This window comes from Zophobas morio, unplaced genomic scaffold, assembly GCF_036711695.1.
Source record: "Zophobas morio isolate AGI-343-1 ecotype UQ-CSIRO unplaced genomic scaffold, CSIRO_AGI_Zmor_V1 ptg000011l, whole genome shotgun sequence".
In the NCBI taxonomy this organism is placed as follows: Eukaryota; Metazoa; Arthropoda; class Insecta; order Coleoptera; family Tenebrionidae; genus Zophobas; species Zophobas morio.
The window spans coordinates 7,092,185-7,117,145 of NW_026972116.1; the positions used below are offsets into that span (position 1 = coordinate 7,092,185).

At 33.6% G+C, this 24,961-nt stretch overlaps 2 protein-coding genes across 5 annotated transcripts in view; one reads left to right on the forward strand and one right to left on the reverse strand.

Moving 5' to 3' along the window:
• Nucleotides 1–24,961, forward strand: part of LOC135126740 (monocarboxylate transporter 12-like) — a 301,612-nt gene that overhangs the window by 268,570 nt on the left and 8,081 nt on the right. For all 4 annotated transcript variants that reach the window (XM_064052858.1, XM_064052859.1, XM_064052861.1 and 1 more), the window contains exons 4-5: nt 3,737–3,905; nt 20,353–20,517. In XM_064052858.1, coding sequence (XP_063908928.1) covers nt 3,737–3,905; nt 20,353–20,517 — 334 coding nt within the window. The remainder of the gene's footprint in view (nt 1–3,736; nt 3,906–20,352; nt 20,518–24,961) is intronic.
• Nucleotides 8,253–9,060, reverse strand: LOC135127434 (uncharacterized). Its single transcript, XM_064053872.1, has 2 exons — nt 8,566–9,060; nt 8,253–8,508 (listed from the first exon to the last, which is right to left on the reverse strand). The coding sequence occupies exons 1-2, from the start codon at nt 8,935–8,937 to the stop codon at nt 8,320–8,322; spliced, it is 561 nt and encodes a 186-aa protein (XP_063909942.1). The 5' UTR covers nt 8,938–9,060; the 3' UTR covers nt 8,253–8,319.

Below are 24,961 nucleotides of genomic sequence, written 5' to 3' on the forward strand. Positions count from 1 at the left end.
ATTTGCCACTAATAAAAAAATCTAGTTTTTTCCGGCCTAGTCATTCAAAAGCGGTGTTTGCCATCCGCCTATCAGTTATGCAAAATGGACAAAATGGGACGGCGGTCCAAAGAATATTTGCTAGCATTGTCCGATAAATATGTCACTCAAGAAGTGTCAATTCTAATCTGGGTTATTTAATTTTATACAGAATTCTGTGAATTAGACTTTATACAATGCTTTGCCAATGCCTGTATTTTACAGACTTTATCTACAGCTCGATCCCCAGTTCTGTTCGTACTCAGAAAAATGCAGTTCTGCACTACGAAACAATAAATAACTATTAATACAGAATAATGGTAAATCAAGTTCAAAACAACGTTACGAGTGTCACAACATAAGATTTGTTGCTCACTGTTTATAAATTTAGGTATGTTAAATTTCAAGAGAAATGCTTTAGAACCAGTCAGCCTTAAATGAAAGGAATTATTGACTACAGAACAGAATAATGTATGACTAAGAGAATCTCTTTCTAATACACCTTTCGCTAAAGTTATAAATTTATTTTGTCTTCAGTTTATTGTAGTTTTAATAAATCTGTCTATAACTCCACTAATATAGAATGTCTTAAAACGAAAAAAAAAGATGACGAAGATTTACATATATTTGCAACTATATAATGGGATACTTTAAAATTTTGTTAAGTGGTAAATATTAATTTAATGTTTACAAAACATTAACTACAATTTATATAATATGCATCCCCTTCCGAAAATCGATGACATCAGCTCTCAGACGTTCATTAAAAAGTTAGCCGTAAATTACTTCTTGATAATATGTAATAATGTTAGTAATATAATTATCCTATTGTATTTGTTTATCTTAAATATGAAATCTTTTTTCACTTTTATTTTTATTTCCCGAGTGTAAGCTAAGAAAGTATTGTAATCGATTCTATTGGTCGACTCCCTACTTTTATGTTCTCTCTACCTTTCCTGATCCCTAAAGTACGAAGAAATAGGTCTCTCGTTTCCGTCTGTCTGTCTGTATGTATGTTCCCAAATTTTGTACTATTGCACGCAAAAGTATTGTTGGTATCCAGCAGCGAAGGGTATTAACCTACTCCGCTTTGTCTCTGCGGGTTGCCATAATTCCCTAAACACTCGGGTAGAATGCATTGGACAAGGACTAAAGTTTCCTTGCTTGATAACAGAAATTGATTAGACAGTACTTTCTTCAGCTAAAAACTGTGTTGTAGTATCACACAAGAAAATGTGTTCAACTCAGAAAGTATTTTTCTTAAGATAAAAGTGAATTAATGGAGTTTTGATTTTTTAACATGAAATTGTTTTATATCATATTTCTTAAATTTTTTAGGAAAAAAAACGAGCATGATCAATTAGTTAACTCGCTTCTCCTTTGCATTGAAAGACAAAAATTTCATTTTCTTTTAACGCAGATGCTTGTTATCGGAACGTGCTAATAATCGAATTCTTTCGAAGTATAAACATGAACAGTCCAAGTTAAACATGAACAGTCCAAGTTAAGCATGGACTGAAAAATTGGGATTTCATTTTTCCTGCTGGTCATCTACTTTAAATATAATTGAAACAAAAACCGCATAATCAAAGTTCATAATTTTTTAAAGAAATGGGATTTGTGGAACTATACTTCAAAGACGAAGAAAGTTCTGTAGAAATAATTTTTAGACGGTAGCCAAAGTTAGAAATGTCAGATATTTGGAAAAAAAACGAATCTGTAATAAATTATTAATAAAAAACAAAACGAACGTTAAAAAAGAGGATCAAAAAACTAATTAAATAACTGAAAGCAGATTTCGTTGAACAGACACAAGATAATTTTTTTTATATTTCCTTCCGAGGTTTCGTCTTGTTTTATTTTCAAATTCTTACTATTCGTCAGTTTATTCGATTTCTCATTAAGTCAGGTTGATAAAAAAACACCACTTCCCATTTAAAATCTACCCATGAGAAATTTAAATATTCATTTGTGTTAAAAAATAATTATTTCTACGGTTATGGCAGTTACTTGTTTAAACTCCATTAATTCACTTTTATCTTAAGAAAAATACTTTCTGAATTGAATATATTTTATTGTGTGATACTACAACATAGTTTTTACCTGAAGAAGGTATTGTGTAATCAATTTCTGTAATCAAGCAAGGAAACTTTAGTCCTTGTCAATTTTATTCCACCTGAGTGTTTAGAGAATTATGGTAACCGGCAGAAAGAAGGTGGAGGAGCTTAATCCCCTCGCTGTTGGGTACCGACAATATTTTTGCGTGCGATAGTCCATCACCAATGGGATAACGTCATCTCAAAAATTTAAAATAGTAACTTTTTTTAATTTTATAAAACTTGTCGTATAGGAATCCGTGTTGAGTTTTCACCCTAGGCATCCAGATTTGTGGAAAAAAATCAAAATGCACAACAACATTTTGCAATTTAACTTTGAAACTGCAAAACCGAATGCTCTGAAATCTTGCAAGCGTTTGAAAGTTATCCTAATCTTGGTAAATCGTTAATCAAAATTATTCGTTTATACCTTCCCAAAAAATTGATGACGTCATCACAAAATTTTGCCGTATAAATCCTGTCGAAAATGTGCAAAATATGTATGTGCAGTTTCTGTCAATCATTGCAAAGATTGGATATCTGACAGACACTGTTTTTCTTTTAATATAAGATTATGTTTCTGCTAAATATTAAGTAAATATATGTTATACTATAAGATCAGACATACCTTTTGTGTTAAATGAAATTCCAACGCCTACTCCGAGTGATTTTTTAATTAATTACCTGTTATTTCAGGAGCGAGGGAAGTTCTGTCGAAATAACCTTCGACTAATTTTTTAACTTTGTATCAGTATTTTTACGTGTATCCCTAGAAACCAAGAAATTCATGTTTATTGCATATCCCAATTTTTGAGTTGCATAATATTACCCCCATTTTAGATGATCGGTTACATGTTCGTCATGCTTATAAAATTAGAGATAACATAATACACCTTGTTTTGCTCGTTTTAAGAATCTCAAAAGCTGTCGTGGACTGATTCGCACTTCCTTTTTCGAACAGAATATAGCTCGCTTCGCCCGCCGAGACAATATCATGAACCAGCCTGTTTCATTTTTGAAAAGTAACTCACTTCCCTTGCAGAAAGAATCCTAACATTCTATTTTTTCTAAGGCAAATAATACAAATAAAATCACTAAGTATTATTATTACAAAAACTATTTCTATCTTACATTATTGTTATTATTTCTACATAATTTACCAGAGATAGGCAGAAATAAATTTTTAGATTGCTGAGATCGCCCTTTTTGTACAAATGGAGTAACGTTCTTATAGTAGAACTGAATTAAACAAATCTGTTGTAACAACATCCAAAGACAAGGAAAATGTTTATGGAAATCGTTTGAAATTTCTGTTGACAGATTTCCTACTTTTTGTAGAAACTAAAACTTTGTAAATATATATCAACTGTCGAAAATGTTATTAATGTATTTTTAAGTTTTTATAAAAAAAAATTAGTTGAAACATTTACTACCTTTTAATTAAGTCCACCCAATGTCTCTGCGATTAATGTGCACCGTTAGATATTTAGTCAGTTATCACCTTCCTATATCTACATAATATAAAAACAGCATTTTTCTTGGGAATCATATCTTCCATCACTGCTGTGGGCCACGTCCATATGTCGTTGAATAAATTACTAACGATGGTCCATTGCTTGCAGGATGGCTGGGGGCGATGTCAACCGGCGTGGCCCTCCTCATATCTCCCGTAACCATAGCGTTTTGCCGACGGAAATCTACGAGGGTGACCGCCGTCATGGGAGGTCTCATCACGGCACTCGGCTGCTTATTCACCTCGTTCGCCACGCAGTTCCACCAGCTCTTCTTCAGGTAAGCGCTTATTATACACATGTCCAAGAAAATTATACGCGTAACAAACTGGTTTATTAGTTCGTTGATCTTCCCGCCTGCGGCTGCCCAAAAACACTTATTAAATTCAATACAATCGTGAGTTTCCGAAAATTACCTTGTTAGTTGTTTTTCAAAATTTTCACCGTCATAAATACGATAAAAACGTGTTTATTTATTTTATTGTGGACTTTTAAAATGTTGCCGTTTTTATTATCTGTTTTATATTCATCTTTGAATATAAACTACCGCTAAATTATGATTTTTTTTTGGTTTCGTCATAAAAGAGGAGATCTAAATAATAAATTTATATGAAATGATTTCGGGTTAATGGTACAGAAAGTAATATAAAATTTTAATGTAGGGGTTTTTCATTTTAACGAGATTTGAACTTTATTTCTGCGGTATTAACGATCTACTGAATTTGCACTATGCAATTTAGGACGCTATACAGTTTCAGGATAAGCCCCAATATTGGAGCTGAATTATGATTGTGGAACTCGGTTGCACATGCTTTAACATCCCTTAAGCAATTTTGGTGGAGGCGCAAGGATAATTTCTATAAATCACCCTCTAATAATCCAATGATAATATGCTCATTTATAGAATAGCAAAAGCGATGAATAACAATTGTACTTTACATAGTATAGTGTGTTAAGACAGAGAATCGTTTTTAAAAACGTCAAGTCACATTGGAGGTGGGGCAACGTAACATTGGTCTCCTCCCAGAAAATAAATCGTCGGTTATAAGTGATTTAAATGAAACACGAGGCATTGATAAATTCTTAACTAAACGTAGAACACGTTACGGTATTTCAAAACAAATTTTTATTAATTTAACCTTTTAACTGTATACACTTAACACAATGTACACTGTAAAGTAGTTTTAAACCTTAAAAAATCTTTATTTTAGTTGGCAAACCACTCTTCCACAAAAGTTATTACTGTTTTATTCATTGAAAATGTTTTCCCTTTTTTTTTTACTTTTGGAAATAGGTAATCATCTGATGGATGAGTGGTGGGTCAATTACTTAATTCAAAATCAAGTTTACCAATTTTCTGCATCGCAATGAAACACTTGTCCTGCACGAAACGAACACCTTAAGAAATTTTTCACGGTATTTCGACATAATTTTCTCTACAGGCTTGGTTAATAATGTACAATAAGACGCCCCCGTCATAGCTTTGCCCTGTTCTAAGTAGTTCTTCCTTCTTTGAACGAAGGAGGAGCCAGTGCGTTTTTATTTCTTCGATTGTTCTTTTGTTTCTAATTTGTAATTATAGAGTCGTAGTTCGTCCATAGCGATAATACGAGACACGTTCATAAAAAAAGTTGAAAGTCCCTCAGTCATAACTAGTTCGTCGTTGTCTTCTTTCACGTCTGTTGTTTTCGTTTTAAATTCGGCAACTCATTTTCTTATGGTGGTGGAAGAAAAATTATGATTCTTCAATGTATCCACCCTTTTCAAAAACAAGTACTCCATCATCGATTAATTTCGTCAAAAAAGAGATTTTTAGATATCGCATTTTATTTTCTTTGAAAATTTACAACATGGAATCGGTAAATAACGTCATTATTGTCATCACTGTCAATTTTGTTAAGGTTAACTGTTTATCGATAACCCCTCATAATAAATAAAACAATAAAAAAGCAAATTTGATTACTTTTAAAGACTAAATGGACAATGGTTATATTTCTTTATTTTTTTTAATAATGATAACAACTCGAAGATTAGAGGGGCTGTCTAGAACTAAATTTAAATTATCAAAGCTACGTTTTCAAAAGAATTTATTAACTGCTCCAACTTAACAGACAAATAATCTATTAGTAGATTCTAAATCTTCGTTAAAAGTACATATTGTTATGGATAAAATCACAGGAATTTGCACCGCCTATTGTACCGAGAGAGTGCAATAAAAACACGATCAAAAACAGCTATGTCTTTGTTCGTGTTTTTTACTTCTCTCTCGGTATAATAAGCGATATTCTTCTATTGTTTTATTTTACTTTTTCATTTAGACACAAACTATGGAATCCTTTGAAATTTTCAGTGCTTTTAAAGTGTCGAACGAAAATTTTAACTATTAATTATATCAAAAACTAAGAGTTCCGTCCAAAAATCGATCTAAAATTATCTAAACAGAACTTTCCTCGCTCCTGAAGCACATTCAGGAAAGTTCAATTTCTTAGATAAATTATGAAAGTTTACCGTGATCGCGGTAATTAAATTTGTTTCTCAAAACCTACATACATAAGATTAAAATACGTATGAATTACACGTCTAGAAACATGTCATTTTACACATTTTCGATAGAATTTAAAGTACTTGGCAAATTTTGAAATGGCGTCATCAAATTTTGGAACCGATGAATTGATGAAACGTGGTTAGCGACTTACCTTATTCATGGATGGTTTTTTAATAAGTATATAAAACCGCAGATTTTATTTGCATTAATATAATATAATATAATAATACAGGGTGTCCCAGAATTCGCGCCATTCCCGTGAATGACATGTTCCCTGTCCCGAACTGTGCCGTAATTCGCAAAAAGAATTGTCCAGGCTTTAACCGTGTGAGAACTGGAAGGCGATTAAGTTGACCAATAGAGAGGCTGCTTTTATATCCGAACGTTTCTATGTTCAAAGTTACCTATGCCAAGAACAAAAAATCGGGTAATACTAAAGTTGAATGAATTTTTTCCGAATCCCCCTCCGTCAACAAAAGGAAACAGAAGTGTGGTTATAAATTTAATCATTTTGACAATTGTTTGTCATAAACTGTCACGAAGTTTATCACTGACCTGAAGAGACGCTTCTGCGCCAAAGATGATTGATTAATGTACACAGAGACCTTAAGGTTTCCTTTAAGGCAAGTAGCATGGGACAGAAGTTATTTCTGCTGCCATTCTAGTTAAATTGTGTTTAACTGGGCTGTACATGTCATAAGAGAAGCTGTTTCATTTCATCGTAGGCAAATAATACATTTATCACTATTCTACATAGAGTAGCTACCGAAGAGCAGGTATTAGAAGTGATTTTCTTAGAGCCCCGTGAATAATGTGTTGTTCTTTTTAACGAAAATTAGTACATTTTCAGAATGCATCATATGCCTGATATTAAGTTTATCGTTATTTCTAAAAAAAAGTACCACATGTCCATTCAAAGAACGTTATTAAGTATACTAAAACCTAAATATCGCTTTTGATTAATCGGTGCTTATGATTTTCAATAAACAGTATCAATTTTTACTGAACAGCTTTGTTGCTGATACCTAATCTAAGCAACGAAAAAAGCGACGAGACTCCACTTCTCTGGTGTATTAAGATCATAGGTATCTGCTGTGGTGTCAATCATGTGGGGGAGATACTGAAAACTGAGACTTATTCAAGAATAATATTGATGTTGCACATGATGATTTAAAACAGTTTCTTTAAAGTTGTGAGTACTTTCTAGAGATTGAAAAGATACGAATAAAAATTATAACAAAAATCGTTTAGTTGCAATTTTTTTTAAGAACAATACAAACTATAAACAAATCAGCACCAATACCACTAAGTTATTGATGTCTTATTCATACTAGTATAAAGAATATTTGGAAATGATGTTAATTTATGGAGAATGTACACGCTATGCAGCCACTGCTGTGCGCGAATATACAGGTCTTTTCCCCAATCATCGGCTCCTTGACCAGCATGTGTTTCGTCGTTTGTTGCATCCAGCAAAACAAGATGGATCTTTTCAGCCTATTCGGAAAGCCGTGCTGGGGCTCCACGGATTATACGCATAGACGGTGAAGAACAAGTGGCACAAATGATTGGATGCTCAAGATCGATCATGCATCGTATCCTTACAGAGAAAAATCTGCATCCTTACTATTAACGAAAGTGCAGCATCTGCGACGAGCCGACTGCGCGACGAGTGCATGTTGCTAAATGGTTACTGTGACAAAATGAACTAAATCCTGATTTTTCACGACACATTCTTTTCGCCGACGAATGTTGATTTTCCCGAAAAGGAATATTTAATGCGCACAATTGGCACTTCTGGGCAAACGAAAATCCACATTTCGCTAACGTGAGAGCATATCAAGAGCAATACTATTAATCTATGGGCTGGAATCGTTGTACTGTAACGTTATTAAACAATGTGCTCAAAATGACCACCATTAACTTCAATGCAAGTTCTAGCTCGTCGAATTATGTTGTGTTGTGTATTATTTAACATCTCAGGAGTAACTGTAGCGTAGGCTTCGTGCAGTCTCTCTTCCAGTTCTTCTAACGTATCTAGGGGTTCTCTATATACGTAATTTTTAATTTGATTCAAAAAAAAAAGTCCAAAGCAGAAAGGTCTGGAGATCTAGGAGGCCAGATGTTAGTACTGCCACGCCCAATCCACCTATGACGATACTCTTTTCAATGTTCGTCGTACAAGTATCGAATTATGTGGAGGAGCGCCGTCGTGCTGAAACCACATATTCCGCCGTACATTCAAAGGAACGTTTTCCAACAATGCCGGAAGCTCTAGTCGTAGAAAATTAGCATATGCATCCCCATTAAGGCGATCAGGTAACACAAACGGCCCCACCTAAAAAACAGGAACGGAGTTTAGTGATAATTTTATCAGATGCATTAAAATTTTTACCACAGTAGTACCAATGATTCCAGCCCATAGATTAATAGTAAATCGCTCCTGATATGCTCTCACCCTAGTGAGATGTGGATTTTCGTGTGCCCAGAAATGCCAATTGTGTGCATTAAACATTCCTTCTCGGGAAAATGAACATTCGTCGGTGAAAAGAATGCGCCGTGTAAAATCAGGATTTAGTTCATTTTGTCGCAGTAACCATTGAGCAAAATGTACTCGTCGCGGGTAGTCGGTTGGTCGCAGATGCTGCACTCTCGTGTAATGGTAAGGATGCAGTCTTCTCTCTTGAAGGATACGATGAGTGGTCGATCTTGAGCATCCGCTCATTTGCGCTAAGTAGAGGACACTTCTCCTAGGATCCGCTTCCATGTTTTCTAACACTTGCTCTTCAGCACCTACACGTACATTCCGTGGAGCCCCAGCACGGCCTTTCCGACTAGGTTGAAAAGATCCATCTTCTCTTGCTCGATGTAACAGTCGGTGAAACACATGTTGGTCTGGGTGCCGACGATTATTCACGGGGCTCTAAGATAATGACTTCTAATACCTGCTCTTCGGTAGCTACTCTATGTAGAATAGTAATAAATGTATTATTTGCCTACGATGAAATGAAACAGCTTCTCTTATGACATGTACAGCCCAGTTAAACACAATTTAACTAGAATGGCAGCAGAAATAACTTCTGTCCCATGCTACTTGCCTTAAAGTAAACCTTGATGTCTCTGTGTACATTAATCAATCATCTTTGGCGCAGAAGCGTCTCTTCAGGTCAGTGATAAACTTCGTGACAGTTTATGACAAACAATTGTCAAAATGATTAAATTTATAACCACACTTCTGTTTCCTTTTGTTGACGGAGGGGGATTCGGAAAAAATTCATTCAACTTTAGTATTACCCGATTTTTTGTTCTTGGCATAGGTAACTTTGAACATAGAAACGTTCGGATATAAAAGCAGCCTCTCTATTGGTCAACTTAATCGCCTTCCAGTTCTCACACGGTTAAAGCCTGGAAAATTCTTTTTGCGAATTACGGCACAGTTCGGGACAGGGAACATGTCATTCACGGGAATGGCGCGAATTCTGGGACACCCTGTATATAATATTTTATTATAACCCAACAAACATAAATGTTTTTGTAGGGTATTAAAAAGAATACAATCTTACAAACTAAAGATAAATTCACTTAAAAGAAGTTCGTATCAAGTAAAAGTTTGATTCTATTCTGAAAAATAATATAAGATTCAAAAATATCGACTTTGTTTTGAACGCTGTGATAATAACGAAACATATTTAAAAGTGGCGAGTGTAGATGCTGATTCGTATTAGGCGTTTCAAAAGAAATGCTAGTAAAGGAGCGAACTCCATAACTCGGTACCTGAAAATTAACATTGCTAAGTAAAACAGGGCTATCAATAATACTATGAATTAATTTATATAAAAATACAAGTAAATTATAAGTTCGCCTCGAATTTAAGCTTGGCATATTAAACTGATCTAAAAGACTATCGTATGATACATTCCTATAAGGATAAGTGCCAGACATTACAAAATATAAATGTTTTAAGTGTTTTTTCTGAACACGCTCAATTGCATTGATATGTACATTGTAATAAGGACTCCATATTACGCTTGCATACTCTAATCTACTACGAACAAGAGTCTTATACAACAATTTTATACATTCTAGACTTCTAAACTCACGTGTATTACGATTTATAAAACCTAACATTTTAACGGCAGTGTTAACTATATAATTAACATGAGGCACAAAAGACAAACTAGAATCCATTATAACCCCCAAATCTTTAAATTCATTACATCTATCAATTTCCTCGTTGTTTATACAGGGTGTCCCAGAATTCGCGCCATTCCCGTGAATGACATGTTCCCTGTCCCGAACTGTGCCGTAATTCGCAAAAAGAATTGTCCAGGTTTTAACCGTGTAAGAACTGGAAGGCGATTAAGTTGACCAATAGAGAGGCTGCTTTTATATCCGAACGTTTCTATGTTCAAAGTTACCTATGCCAAGAACAAAAAATCGGGTAATACTAAAGTTGAATGAATTTTTTCCGAATCCCCCTCCGTCAACAAAAGGAAACAGAAGTGTGGTTATAAATTTAATCATTTTGACAATTGTTTGTCATAAACTGTCACGAAGTTCATCACTGACCTAAAGAGACGCTTCTGCGCCAAAGATGACTGATTAATGTACACAGAGACGTCAAGGTTTACTTTAAGGCAAGTAGCATGGGACAGAAGTTATTTCTGCTGCCATTCTAGTTAAATTGTGTTTAACTGGGCTGTACATTTCATAAGAGAAGCTGTTTCATTTCATCGTAGGCAAATAATACATTTATTACTATTCTACATAGTGTAGATACCGAAGAGCAGGTATTAGAAGTCATTTTCTTAGAGCCTCGTGAATAATGTGTTGTTCTTTTTAACGAAAATTAGTACATTTTCAGAATTCACTATGCAGCATATCCCTGATATTAAGTTTATCGTTATTTCTAAAAAAGAGTACCACACGTCCATTCAAAGAACGTTATTAAGTGTACTAAAACATAAATATCGCTTTTGATTAATCGGTGCTTATGATTTTCAATAAACAGTATCAATTTTTACTGAACAGCTTTGTTGCTGATACCTAATCTAAGCAACGAAAAAATAGACGAGACTCCACTTCTCTGGTGTATTGAGATCATAGGTATCTGCTGTGGTGTCAATCATGTGGGGCAGATAATGAAAACAGAGACTTATTCAAGAATAATATTGATGTTGCATATGATTTAAAACAGTTTTTTTAAAGTTGTGCTGAAACCATATATTCCGCCGTACATTCAAAGGAACGTCTTCCAACAACGTCGGAAGCTCTAGTCGTAGAAACTTAGCATATACCTCCCCATTAAGGTAATCGGGTAACACAAACGGCCCCACCGAAATAAACAGGAACGGAGTTTAGTGATAATTTTATCAGATGCATTAAAATTTTTACCACACTAGTACCAATGATTCCAGCCCATAGATTAATAGTAAATCGCTCCTGATATGCTCTCACCCTAGTGAGATGTGGATTTTCGTGTGCCCAGAAATGCCAATTGTGTGCATTAAACATTCCTTCTCGGGAAAATGAACATTCGTCGGTGAAAAGAATGCGCCGTGAAAAATCAGGATTTAGTTCATTTTGTCGCAGTAACCATTGCGCAAAATGTACTCGTTGCGGGTAGTCGGCTAGTCGCAGATGCTGCACCCTCGTGTAATGGTAAGGATGCAGTCTTCTCTCTTGTAGGATAGGTACGATGAGTGGTCGATCTTGAGCATCCACTCATTTGCGCTACGCAGCGGACATTTCTCCTAGGATCCGCTTCCATGTTTTCTAACACTTGCTCTTCAGCACCTACACGTACATTCCGTGGAGCCCCAGCACGGCCTTTCCGACTAGGCTGAAAAGATCCATCTTCTCTTTAGTACACTTAATAACGTTCTTTGAATGGACATGTGGTACTCTTTTTTAGAAATAACGATAAACTTAATATCAGGGATATGATGCATAGTGAATTCTGAAAATGTACTAATTTTCGTTAAAAAGAACAACACATTATTCACGGGGCTCTAAGAAAATGACTTCTAATACCTGCTCTTCGGTATCCACACTATGTCGAATATTAATAAATGTATTATTTCCCTACGATGAAATGAAACAGCTTCTCTTATGACATGTACAGCCCAGTTAAACACAATTTAACTAGAATGGCCGCAGAAATAACTTCTGTCCCATGCTACTGGCCTTAAAGTAAACCTTGACGTCTCTGTGTACATTAATCAGTCATCTTTGGGGCAGAAGCGTCTCTTCAGGTCAGTGATGAACTTCGTGACAGTTTATGACAAACAATTGTCAAAATGATTAAATTTATAACCACACTTCTGTTTCCTTTTGTTGACGGAGGGGGATTCGGAAAAAATTCATTCAACTTTAGTATTACCCAATTTTTTGTTCTTGGCATAGGTAACTTTGAACATAGAAACGTTCGGATATAAAAGCAGCCTCTCTATTGGTCAACTTAATCGCCTTCCAGTTCTCACACGGTTAAAGCCTGGACAATTCTTTTTGCGAATTACGGCACAGTTCGGGACAGGGAACATGTCATTCACGGGAATGGCGCGAATTCTGGGACACCCTGTATAATAACTGCTTACTATATTTTTTATTTTTTTACTAAAAGTCATGACTTTACATTTTTTTCGATTTATTTCTAAGCCGTTATTAATGCACCAACTAACCACTATATCTATGTCACTTTGCAGTGATTTACAATCATTATCGTTAGCAATAACTTTGATGATCTTTAGATCATCAGCATATAGAAGGGGTTTACAATGTAAATGCTTAACAAGGTCATTAATAAAAATTAAAAATAATATCGGACCTAAATTTGATCCTTGCGTAACACCTGAATGAGTCCCGAACTGTATTGATTTATATCCTTGGTACTCAACATATTGAAACCTATGACTAAGAATCGAATACACTAAGTGAACAAGATTATTACATAGTCCAAATTTTTCGAGCTTAGTAATTAAAATGGTATGACTGACTCGATCAAAAGCCTTAGTCAGGTCTGTATACACTACATCTACTTGCTGCTTGCTGTTCAATGCATTCGAGACAAATTGTGTAAAGTCACATAGGTTGGTAATAGTAGACCGACCTTTGTAAAAACCATGTTGTTCTACAACAATTAAATTAGATACATGACTATAAATATGATTCGATAATATAGATTCAAACATCTTTGAGAAATTCGATAGTAAGCTAATTGGTCTGTAATTAACAATGTCATTATGCGAGCCTGATTTATGCACAGGGCAAATTTTGGAAAGTTTCCATCTCTTTGGAAAGTGCGCATTTGTAATAATAAGATTAAAAATATGTAAAAGCGGTGCAACAATACATGGTAAGCAGTCCCGCACAAGAAAAGCTGGTATATTGTCAGGGCCCATGGTGAATGAATTCTTCAGTTTTTTTCCAGCTTTGGTAATATCATTGGAAGTTACACAAAAGGTATGCATCACATTTGCATAAACATCACAATTGGTGGTATCACACCTTGTAATTATTGGCGCACATTTATCGCCATTTGATGTATTACTTGCACTATCACAGCCACTATCATTATTTGGTTTATAAACACTACTAAAGTGTTGGGCGAACATGTCCACAATTTCTTGGGGCGATGTTAGCGACTTATTCATGTAAACCATATTTGCAGGAATTCGACTAGTGTTTCTTTTGTTATTTATATAGGCCCATAATTTACGAGAATCTTCTTTGACAGCGTTTTCGGCATTTATTTGAAATTTATAATACTCTTCACGCGTACGTTTTCTTATTATTCGACGATACATTTTAATTTTGTCCCGGTACATTTCAAATTTAAATTTTTTATGTAGCTTTATGTACCGATTTTTTTCTTTGATATAAAATCGAATGTCCTTTGTAAACCATATAGGGTAATGAGAGTATGAGATAGGACATTTGGGGACATAATAGTCTAGAAGCGTATATAATCTATTATAAAAGAAATCAGTTGCTCTGTCAACATCCTTTATTTGTTCCAAGTCATTCCAATCCATCAAACAAAGAGCTCCGTACAGTTCCTGATAATTAGCTTTCCGAAAATTGTATCTAACATTCGTTTCAATATGGCTTCCAAATTTTTTAGAACTATCTATTGACCAACTTAGTTCAACCACGAGGCTGGGATGTTGCCGATCTTCTAGGACCAGTGGATACTCACTACTGCTAACTACACAACTGATATCATTAGATACATTTATTACATCCAAAATTCTGCCATTAACGTTTAAAATCTGATTTTGTTGATGTAATGAGTTGTAGTTGAGAAAGTTAATGAAGGACGAGCACAACAACGACATTTTATTGGAAACATAGTAACTCTGAAGTTCACTAATATTGAAATCACCTGCAATGACTGTTGCTTCAGATGGCACCAGCGTTTGTTCAAGATACTCAAAAAGTTGTTCATATATTAATTCACTTTGAGATGGTGGAATGTACATGTTAACGAACTTAACATTCTTATTACAAAATGATACTTTAACTGCTATTACTTCAATTTCATCAATAGGGCAATCTAGATCAATTTTTCCGCTTGGAAACCTAGTGTCTACGGCTATAAGTACTCCTCCACCTGTCTTAACTGGACGATCTGATCTATAGACATTATAATAATTTCCAAAGAGTTCAGTCGACATAACATGAGGTTTGAGCCAAGTTTCAGTCAATAAGATAACATCCCATTCACTGGCTAGTAGATTAGTATAAAATTCGTTAATTTTTGTATTTAGGCCACGCGTGTTTTGATAAAATGCTGTTAAATTATATGTTAAATTATTAATTTGTTGGGTTGACTTTAGTTTTTTATTTGTTTCTTCACAATAGACGGAATCCCACCCCGGTACTTTAATAATATATCTTCTTCACCGTTAGCTTTTCTCATGCGAAACTCCTGTCTAACATTATAACTTATATTTCTTTGACGGATAGTAAGATCGTGGTTAATGTAAACATTATTGGTAGGCCTGTATTTGTTAAGTATGCGTTGAGGATCCTTTTGAGATGAGAAAATTAACTTTAAAGGTCGAACTTTATGTTCATTAAACTTTCCCAAACGATAACATTCGAAGTTAGATGGGTCAGTAATACCTGTAGATGCGATGATATTTTTGACTTTATTCAAGTCATCTTGCTCTTTATCCTGTTCAGTATCCCCAGTCGATTCCGCAATGTTAAAGACAATCAAGTTATAAGAACGTTGGTGACGGTCCTGAAGTTCTTCAATGAGTTTTTCTCCATTCTCATATCGAATATCTACGCCTACATGTTCACCTTGCGGACTGTTATTTTCCTTCTGATGCTGCAGCTCATTTTTTAGTGTGTTTATTTCCTCCCTTAGTGTGGCCATTTCACTTTTTAATGTCCCAACGATTGTGATGATGTCACATCCATCGCAGAAGAAGTGGATTTTTTTGTTTTTAAGAGCTAGGACGTTTTTTTCATTTCTTGAGATACCAGCACACTCGTAATGTATTGACAAATGACATAAATCACACTGCACTTTTTCAGATTCATTGCACTTCTTTTTACACTTGGAGCAAGACTCAGCCATGTTAAACACGTCTGTTCTTGAACAATGTATTTCTATTGATTAATGTCTATTAATCTATTAATGAACATATTGGTTCCATAATGATGAAATTTCAGCATATTTATTTCAAAATTTTATGTTAAAATCCTCCTTCTGTAGATCCTTATCGTGCCATAGGGTGTAGCCATATAGTGTTACAGTGATAAAACAGAACAGAATTAACAGTAAAACCAGCAAATAACACTAATAGTAGGAAAAACAGCTGCTTAGACTTAGACAATATATTGACTAATTTTCCAATTGAAAAAAACTAAAACTTCAGTTATAAAAATTGTTTTTTTAGATCAGGATTTTCTTTCTTTCAGCTTCAGTATACGTAATCTCCCTCGAATAACAAATTATATAAACCATAGACCTATTACTTAATTAAAGCAATGTGATCCCTTATCAAGAATAATAACCAACGTGAACAAGTTAGTAACTGCAAAACTGATCTAACAGCCGATGAATTTAATAATTATTTTACAAGTTTGGCACAGAACATCGTAAATAAACTTCCAAAATGTCATACGAATTATAGACAATTTTTGGAATAAAAATGAAGATTTAAACCGTGCTTTTAAATAAGTTTCTTTTATTGAAATAGACGACATTATTACAGATTTAAAGGATCCCAAAGGTAGTGATATCTATAGGATAAACAAAAATTCGATACCATATTATTAAGATCTTTAACAAATTTAATTAACATGTGCATTAGATGTAGCGTTTTTCCAGATTCCTTGAAAGTTGCAAAAGTTGTTATTTTTTATAAGAACGGTACCAAAAGTAATCCTGAAAATTTTAGATCTTTTTCCATTCTTCCAATTTTTGCAAAAATTTTCGAATTAGTACTAAATTGCAATTGACATTACATCTAGAAGAACATAATCTTTTTAACAATTCACAATTCGGTTTCAGATCTAAACGATCCACTACTTTAGCAAATAATGCCTTACTCGATAAATTAAATGAGAGTTTTGAACCTAAAGAATTTCTGTGTTTTCCACAACATCTTAATCGAAAAAATTAAACAATATCGTTTAGATGCAAAAAGTGTTGAATTGATAACTTCATACTTAACAAATAGGTCACAAGTAGTTGTAACTGAAAATAAAATATCTCCTAAAAGAAAAGTCACTGCTGGAGCACTGCAGGGTTCAATATTAAGACCGATTTTATTTCTTTGTTACGTAAACGACATATAAGCTCATTTATTTTGTTTGCAGATGACACGACAATTAGTACCCCTAGCAGAAACTTGCAGGAATTAAAGTTGCATTCTTCTGTTACTCGATCTAATGTAAACACTTGGTGCACAGCTAATCAATTAATTCTAAATTACGATAAATGTAAACGTTTAACTTTTAGTTTAAGACCACACCATGAAGATGACACGTCAAGTACAGCGGAAAAATTCTTGGGAGTATATATTGACAGAAAACTTTCGTGGGAATCCCACATTGACTTTTGACAGCAAAACTCTCAAAAAATATTTTCCTTCTCAGGAATATGTATGACAAAGCCTCACAAAAAATTCTTATTACAGCGTACTACGGGCTTGTTCACACGCATATAACGTAGGTATGCGTTGTTGGTTTGGGACCACTCTTACCACAGCACAGTTCTGTGATTTTGCAGCGGAGAGCTTTACGTATAATTTGTGGTATATAGAGGTATATAGAGCAGATTGTAAGATTTTTTTTTCAGAAACTAGTACTTACATTACCAAGTGCATATATATTGCAGAGTCTGTTATACATAAAAAACAATGAGACAAATTTTTCAGTACCGAATCATGGTTATGAAACGCGAGGAAATCATGAATTGTTGCTCGATATCATAGAATAAGTAAAACACGAACTGGATCAACTGTGTGAAATTTTTTAATCATTTGCCAGCTGATGTGCGCAAGTTAGATACACAATCGTTTAAAAAGTTTGTTTCAAAGTTTCTAAAAGTCCTATTACAATATTTCCCTAGCTTAGTAAAATTTTGCCAAGTACAGTATCGATTTATACCTTGAAAACTTGAAACTTGACATAAAATGTCGACACGTTTCGTTAACCAGGCTAGCATCATTAGTGTGGTCACAGTTTTTCTCAGTATTTTATGTCACATTTTATATAACATCAAGTTTAAGACTCTTTATACGACCTGATGATACCAACTTGGTTAATGAAATTACGAAACATATCGGCACTTTATGTCGAGTGAGATGTTTTGGATATTATTGCTGTGACGAACACACCAGGTAATCTAGTGAATTTAAACAAATCTACGTAATATAGTATTTTACCCGTAATAACAATATTTTTTACTTCACATACAGGGTTGCTAAAAAGTATGGAAGCAGTTGAATATCTTGGGAACGGTTAGTTGGATTTTCTTGAAATTTCGGCTATACCAGTGAGTATAGATGTTAAATACATAGTCACTGGCTATACTTAAAAATACTCAAGCTCTGTTTTTTTTTATTTATTTATTTTTTTACTTTAGACTTAACTTGTTTTCAAGATGGAAGGCTAACTTGATTTTTTTTAAATAGCACCAATAGTCAAATCGTCAATTTTTGAATACAAGAATTTTTCTGAATTCGGAACTGTAACACATGCATACACTTTTTTAACTAAAACGACAAATAAAATGATAAATTATTATTTATTGTGAATAAATTCTAAAATAGAAAATTGTAGTCAGCTTTGAAAATATTGTATTCGATTTGTCAATGTGTATTGACAAGCAAACTTCTAATCCAAGTTTAAAAATATTTCAATAAAACGCAAAAAGGGCACCGTTAACTGACTGAAGGAATAGAAATCTTGATGATGGTAAGCCATGGCGACCGACGTTGAAGCAATACTGAAGTAGCAGCAATTTTTAATGAATCCCAATCGAAAACAAGCCTCTAAGTCAACGGTTTCAAAAACATTGCGCAGATTTAACGAAATTGGTACCTAATGTTAGAAATCGTCAAAGAACCGGAAGACCAAAAAGTGCAGCAATTGTAAAAGTATTATTATTCCTCGACTTAGACAAATATTTCCCAACTATGAAAACCCAAATTTACCTACAGAGTCCATCTGGTTCCAGCAAGATGGAGCACCACCTCACTTCTGACGTCAAGTACGATATTACTTGAATGAAACTTTCCCTGAAAGGTGGATAGAACGAAGGGGAGAACATGAGTGGCCAGCTAGGTCAACCGATTTTATCCCACTTGACTTTTTTCTGTGAGGTTATGTAAAAAATCGAGTTTATGTTAATAGACCACAAAGCATCGAAGAACTCTAAGAAAGAATTTTAAATGTGATTGTTGATCTTCTTCCTAATATTCTAACCGATTCATTAGAAAACTTTATGCAACGTATTTACTATTGCCAAGAAGTAGGTAAATGGAATACGTATCGAACATTTGTTGTAAAATTATTGTCTTTTAGATGTTAATTTGATCTTTTTTCAATAATGTAATTTCTTATTTAAATTTTTCAAAAAGCTTTCAGTCATTAAATCGGACTATTGTTATTTCTAAAATATTTTGTAAATTATTTGGAAACAGCATTTAAATCAATATATTACTCTGGCACCTTTATTTCAGTTTATGTAGCCACAGTTCTATCATTTTTACAATGATTGGGCACTAGTATAATTTTTGAATAAAGTGTCCTACGCCAGAACTATGACAGGTTACAATTTTCTGATTTTCAGTATTTTTATTTTGACAATTCATTTTACCATATTGGGAAAAAATAAAATAATGCATGCGTTACATTTTCGAATTCAGACAAAAATACATTATTTAATAGCGGAACATTTGACTACGAGTATAGTTCTCGCTTCCATACTTTTTATCGACCCTGTATACGGTTTATCCTAAAAAATAAAAGTCGTCTTTTATAGTTTGTAGTTGATCCCTGAGATATTATTTAGATACAATAATTTTACCGAAGAAATTTTAATAATTAAACTCTAGTATTGACTTGGGGCTTGTAGAAAATATATCCATATCAATTTTTAGTATATTTCCCCAATACGATAAATCATTATGAAAATTATAAGAACAGGGTAACCAAACATACTACAGCGAAGTTTATAATGTTCTTAAACATCCTTTTAGATTTCCCAACGTACATTTTGTTTCTAACAGCCGTAATAGCTTTGAAGTAATTTGATCTTTCATTTGAGACACAATACCTGTATATCAGATACTGGCATCAAGAACTACTCGAAAGCTTCAAGAAACTAAGTTTTGTGGATACATATCAGTTCCATAGACTGTCTGTAACAGATCTTTACTCTCTGTCTCAACATTCTAAAAAAACATAATCTCCACCAAACAACACTCAAATGACATTTTCCACGTGATACCATTTCTAGAGACTACAAGTTATCGATATTCTAGACTCTCGAATCTAGTGTCATTCGGATATCCCCCATCGAAAAAAACTGACACGTCTGAATAGTAACACATCTGCTTTCTGCGGAAACAACTTTAGCAACTCTGTAATATGCACACCAGCAAACCCCGTTGGATATTAAGCACCCTTTACAACTTGTATGTGGTAATTGTTTCAGTTATGGCACCGTCGTCGGCATCGGTGTCGGCATAACCCGGGACTGCTCCACTCTGATGGTGGCCCAGTACTTCAAGCGCCGCCGCGAATTCGTCGAAATCTTCATCGTGTCAGGGAGCGGCCTTGGAATTGCCACAATGTCCGTCATCATCAGAAGCACTATAGGGTAAGCATTAAGTGAGATGACGCCACGAACAATTATCTCCGACACATCGATTTTGGCTGAAACAATGGAGTCGAAGTCGATAAAGTTTATTGTTGAGTTTGTTGCTTCATTTGATACCGGCGGGTGCATTATTCCATCGGATTAGATTTATCAATTCGAATTTATCGGTTTGTGTCCGTTTCAAATTACGTCATAAAATTGAAGAGCATTAAAAAGCTGAAAACTTTGATTTTTACGAGTGTATTATTCTCGACATTATTGGATTAAGACTTAACCCCTCGAGGAGTTCGCGGTCGTAAATTTTTAACGGGCGGCGTTTAAGGCGCGTTAAATCACTTTTTCTTGCTGTTATCTAATTTATTTTGCTGTGAATGTAATTGCCGTAATGGAGTCGATTAGAGTTATTTTGTTAGTGCATTCGAAGTGTAGCTATAAATTTGTCTGTGTAATGTGACTGGCTGGATGTTCTTCATTCTAATGTGGTAAAAAAAATGTCATACATCGATGTAGTGTTAGTTTCAAAATTAACCAATTAAAATGACAACTATACGTGGATTGCTTAAAAGAGTTCAAAATAATAACAACAATCATCCAAAAACTATACATAAAATTTGAAAGAAAATTAACAAAAACAGTTTTAAAATAATCTATACAAAGTCTTAAAAAATAAATCTACACATTTTATTGTAATAAACATGCATGTTATAGTCTGACGAATAAAGATATTGTTCGTATGTGAGGTGCTATAAAAGAAGGTTAACAAATCTCTACATAAAACTTTAGGAACATTGAAACTGATTTTATATAGATAGATAGCATTCGAAAAGTCGCGTCTAATTTGTAAAAACACAAACCAAGTTCCTGTAAAAGTTCTTTGTAAATATAACAAAAATAATAAAAGATAAAAGATGAAAAAATTTTCAAAATTTACTATACACATTTTCAAGCATTCAGGATCTCTAAAGCCAGTGACATTTTTGTAAAACTGTGCGTTCACCTCAATATCTCAATAATTATTAGAAATGGACAAAAACGTCTAAGACTAAAGTGGTACAATTTTTTGAGGCCATATACTAAAACTAGTTTCAATTATACAGAACGTTCCGTTTTTAAACCATGACACACAACTCAGTTTTTCAAATACCTAGAATGCTGTGTACATCTCTATATATTCTGATTCACCGCTTCTTAACCATAGTTTATTTTTGAAATTCTAATGCCTCGTTCGTATGCTATTCCAATTCTCTTGAACTTTTTAACAATGGAAAGGTTCTCATGAAAAACTTGGAAAGATAAGTAAAAATACGCGCTTTATTGTGATATAAATAAAATTGGGTTTTATAGAAAAATTAAATTACAAGAATATTCGAATATCGATATGTATTTCAGTTTTTCAAATAGAGGACCCTGTATTTTCTTACGGCATCTTATTCTGTTTCTTTTTTCTATTTCTTTTTCCTTAAGTATTTTCTATATTTAAAGTTGATTATTAAGTTATTCAGATGTTTAAATTTTTAGGGGATACACCAACACATTCAGAGAAAGAGAACAAAAAACAGAGAAGATTCAGTACAGTTTGAAAATTATAAAGTTATTTTTTGCAAACACTCTGTACCTATATTAAAATTACCTCTGATTTATCTCTCCGTAAAATATTGCAACACACATCCTAAAAACAACGTGATTGCGATTTTTTGTGAACTCTTGCATTGCTAAAAAATTCAAAATAATTAGAACAACGTGGCAACATAGCAAAGAAATTTCAAAAATAAACTATGAATATAAAACCTATAAAGTGGCTTATAAATATATGTAAAAATATGTAATGTATTCTATTTGTGCCATGCCTTGAAAACAAAACATTCTGTATAGTCTAAAATAACTTTAATTTATGCTACTCAAAGAACCATTCAACTTTAGTTTTAGCTTTTTTTCTATCTTTAATAATAATTAATAAGATATCAAGGACCGTTACTTATATGGGCAATAAAATGACAAAAAAGTATCTACGGTTACTGTTACTTAAATTAATTACATAGTTGCATTAATTATAGGAGAAGAGATCATGATATTACATCTGCTTACGAACATTTTAATTTTATTAATTGCAGTTAATTAATTAAGATTATTACGAGTAGTACCTAGTTTCGCGAAGCGGTAGAGAGTTAAGGTGGTTACAAACGTTCTTTAAATGGGCGTATAAAATACGTGATTTGTAAAGGCTTGCGTAACATCACTTATAAATCCATTAAATAAAGTAAGCCCAAGATTTTTATACCCCACTAGTGGAAGAATGCAACCTAGATTGGTGATCATGGTACTTTTTTTATTTATTTATTTGTTTTATTTAATATCTATATACTGAGATCCACACCACAGAAGAAATATCAAGCTATTACATAAACCAAATTCTGAAAGCTTATTTAATGATATCTAATGATCTACAACATCGACCGGCTTTAGAAAGAGGTGTATAAATTCTCCTAAAAATAATGAAGTCAATTTCGGGTATTGCTAATAATTGCTGCTAGTAAATCTTTCTTTAACAAATTTATGCTGGCTATTTATAATTTGGGATGATAATGGCTGTGAAAACATAGTGTGCAAGATTTTAGCAAAATTGATACCGACAAAAAAATAATCGGTGGCTAGTTGCGTCTGATTTACTATCACAACTGAAAAGCGATTTTTCAAGATTTGGAAAGATGCAGTTCGCAATAATTAGATTATACAAATAACGAGATTCACACAAGCAAAAAGTCCGTGATAAGAAATGCAAGTATTTGATTCGGTTCAGAGGTAACATTAGGTTTTAATCTTTTCACAGTCAATACTATCCTAGATAGAATGAGAAGTATATGATATGTATTCGACGAATAAATACTGCTGAATAAATCTGCAAATCATATCACAATACCGTCTGGTAAAACAAATTCTTTACTTCTATTTACTTTTCTTTAGAACCAATAGATGTTCAAAAGTTAAGATCACTATGATTGGGTTCCGTGCGTTATTGACAAACTTATTATTATTAGATATTCTCGTATTCTAGATTTGATATTTTTGCGAATTCGGTTGGCCATGCTGGAATAACATTGTAATTTAGTTTTTCTATGCAATTTTCTACACTGATTTTTCACCCCAGTGATTTAACTCTTTTTAGTTCCCGAACGTAAACTAAAGAATCAATTCCGTGGGGTGACTGGCTGCTTTCATATTTTCTCGATCAGTCATGACCCCTGGAGTACGAAAAAATCGTTTTCCCGTTTCCGTCTGTCTGCCTGTCTGTCCCCTGTCCGTGACGATTTTTCTTAGATTGATAATCTCCGAAACGACAGGACCGATTGTTGTCAACTTTTATATGTGCATTATGAATTTCATGTAAATAGTAAAATGCTAACTAAACTTTGTCTAATTATCCCCACTAACAATGTGATGACGTCACCTCAAAATTCTACACAGTAAATGGGTTTTAAATATTATAAAATAACATAGTCCGCCACGTGTAGTTTATGAATCCGTGTTAAGTCAAAATTTTTGGGAAAAAAATTAGTCTAAAGAGTTTAGACAGTACTTTCCTCGCTGTCGGAAACATGACGACTGCATGCTTATTATGTTTTTTTTTCGCAGTGGATTTCAAAGAATTCGGTTTTGTAGTTCCTGATTAAATCAATAAAATAAGTAATAATAATTGAGTCACCCCTGTATATGCAAATTCAAAAAATATGAATGGAGTGATAAATCACAAGTACAGACTCATCATATTTTCGCAGTTTATATAGGATTTATTCGGCAAACTTTCGAGCTGACGTCATCAATTTTTTGAAGGAGATAAGCAAATATATTTTGACTAAACATTTATTATGCTCTTAATCTTAAAACATCTGCAAGATTTCAAAGTGTTCGGTTCTGTAGTTCCTGAGTAAATCAGTAAATTAAATTTACGCATTCATTACTTTTTTTTTGAGTCACCTACATATGCAAATCCAAAAAATATGAATGGAGTGAAAGATCACAAGTACAGACTCATCATATTTTGTACATTTTAGATATGATTTATTGGGCAAACTTTTGAGCTGACGTCATCAAGTTTTTGGAGGGGATAACCAAATATATTTTGACTAAAGATTTCTGATGCTCTTTATAGCCTTAAAACATCTGCAACATTTCAGAGCATTCGGTGTTGTAGTTCCTGATTAAAAACCACGAAAACGACGGCACATTGCCAGGAATCTTAGAACATCAAACACAAGGAAGCAGTCTTCATATTTGTTTATTAGAAAATCGTCATAGAAATCAAAATAAATCTACTAGAAACTGGCGGAAATATTTTGTATTCAAATATTGTTGGTTCTTGAACTGAAACCTCTAATTCTCATTCTCCAACTCAAAAATGTCCTGAATCGTTAAATTAGATACTGACATTGTAACAAAACTTGCAGAG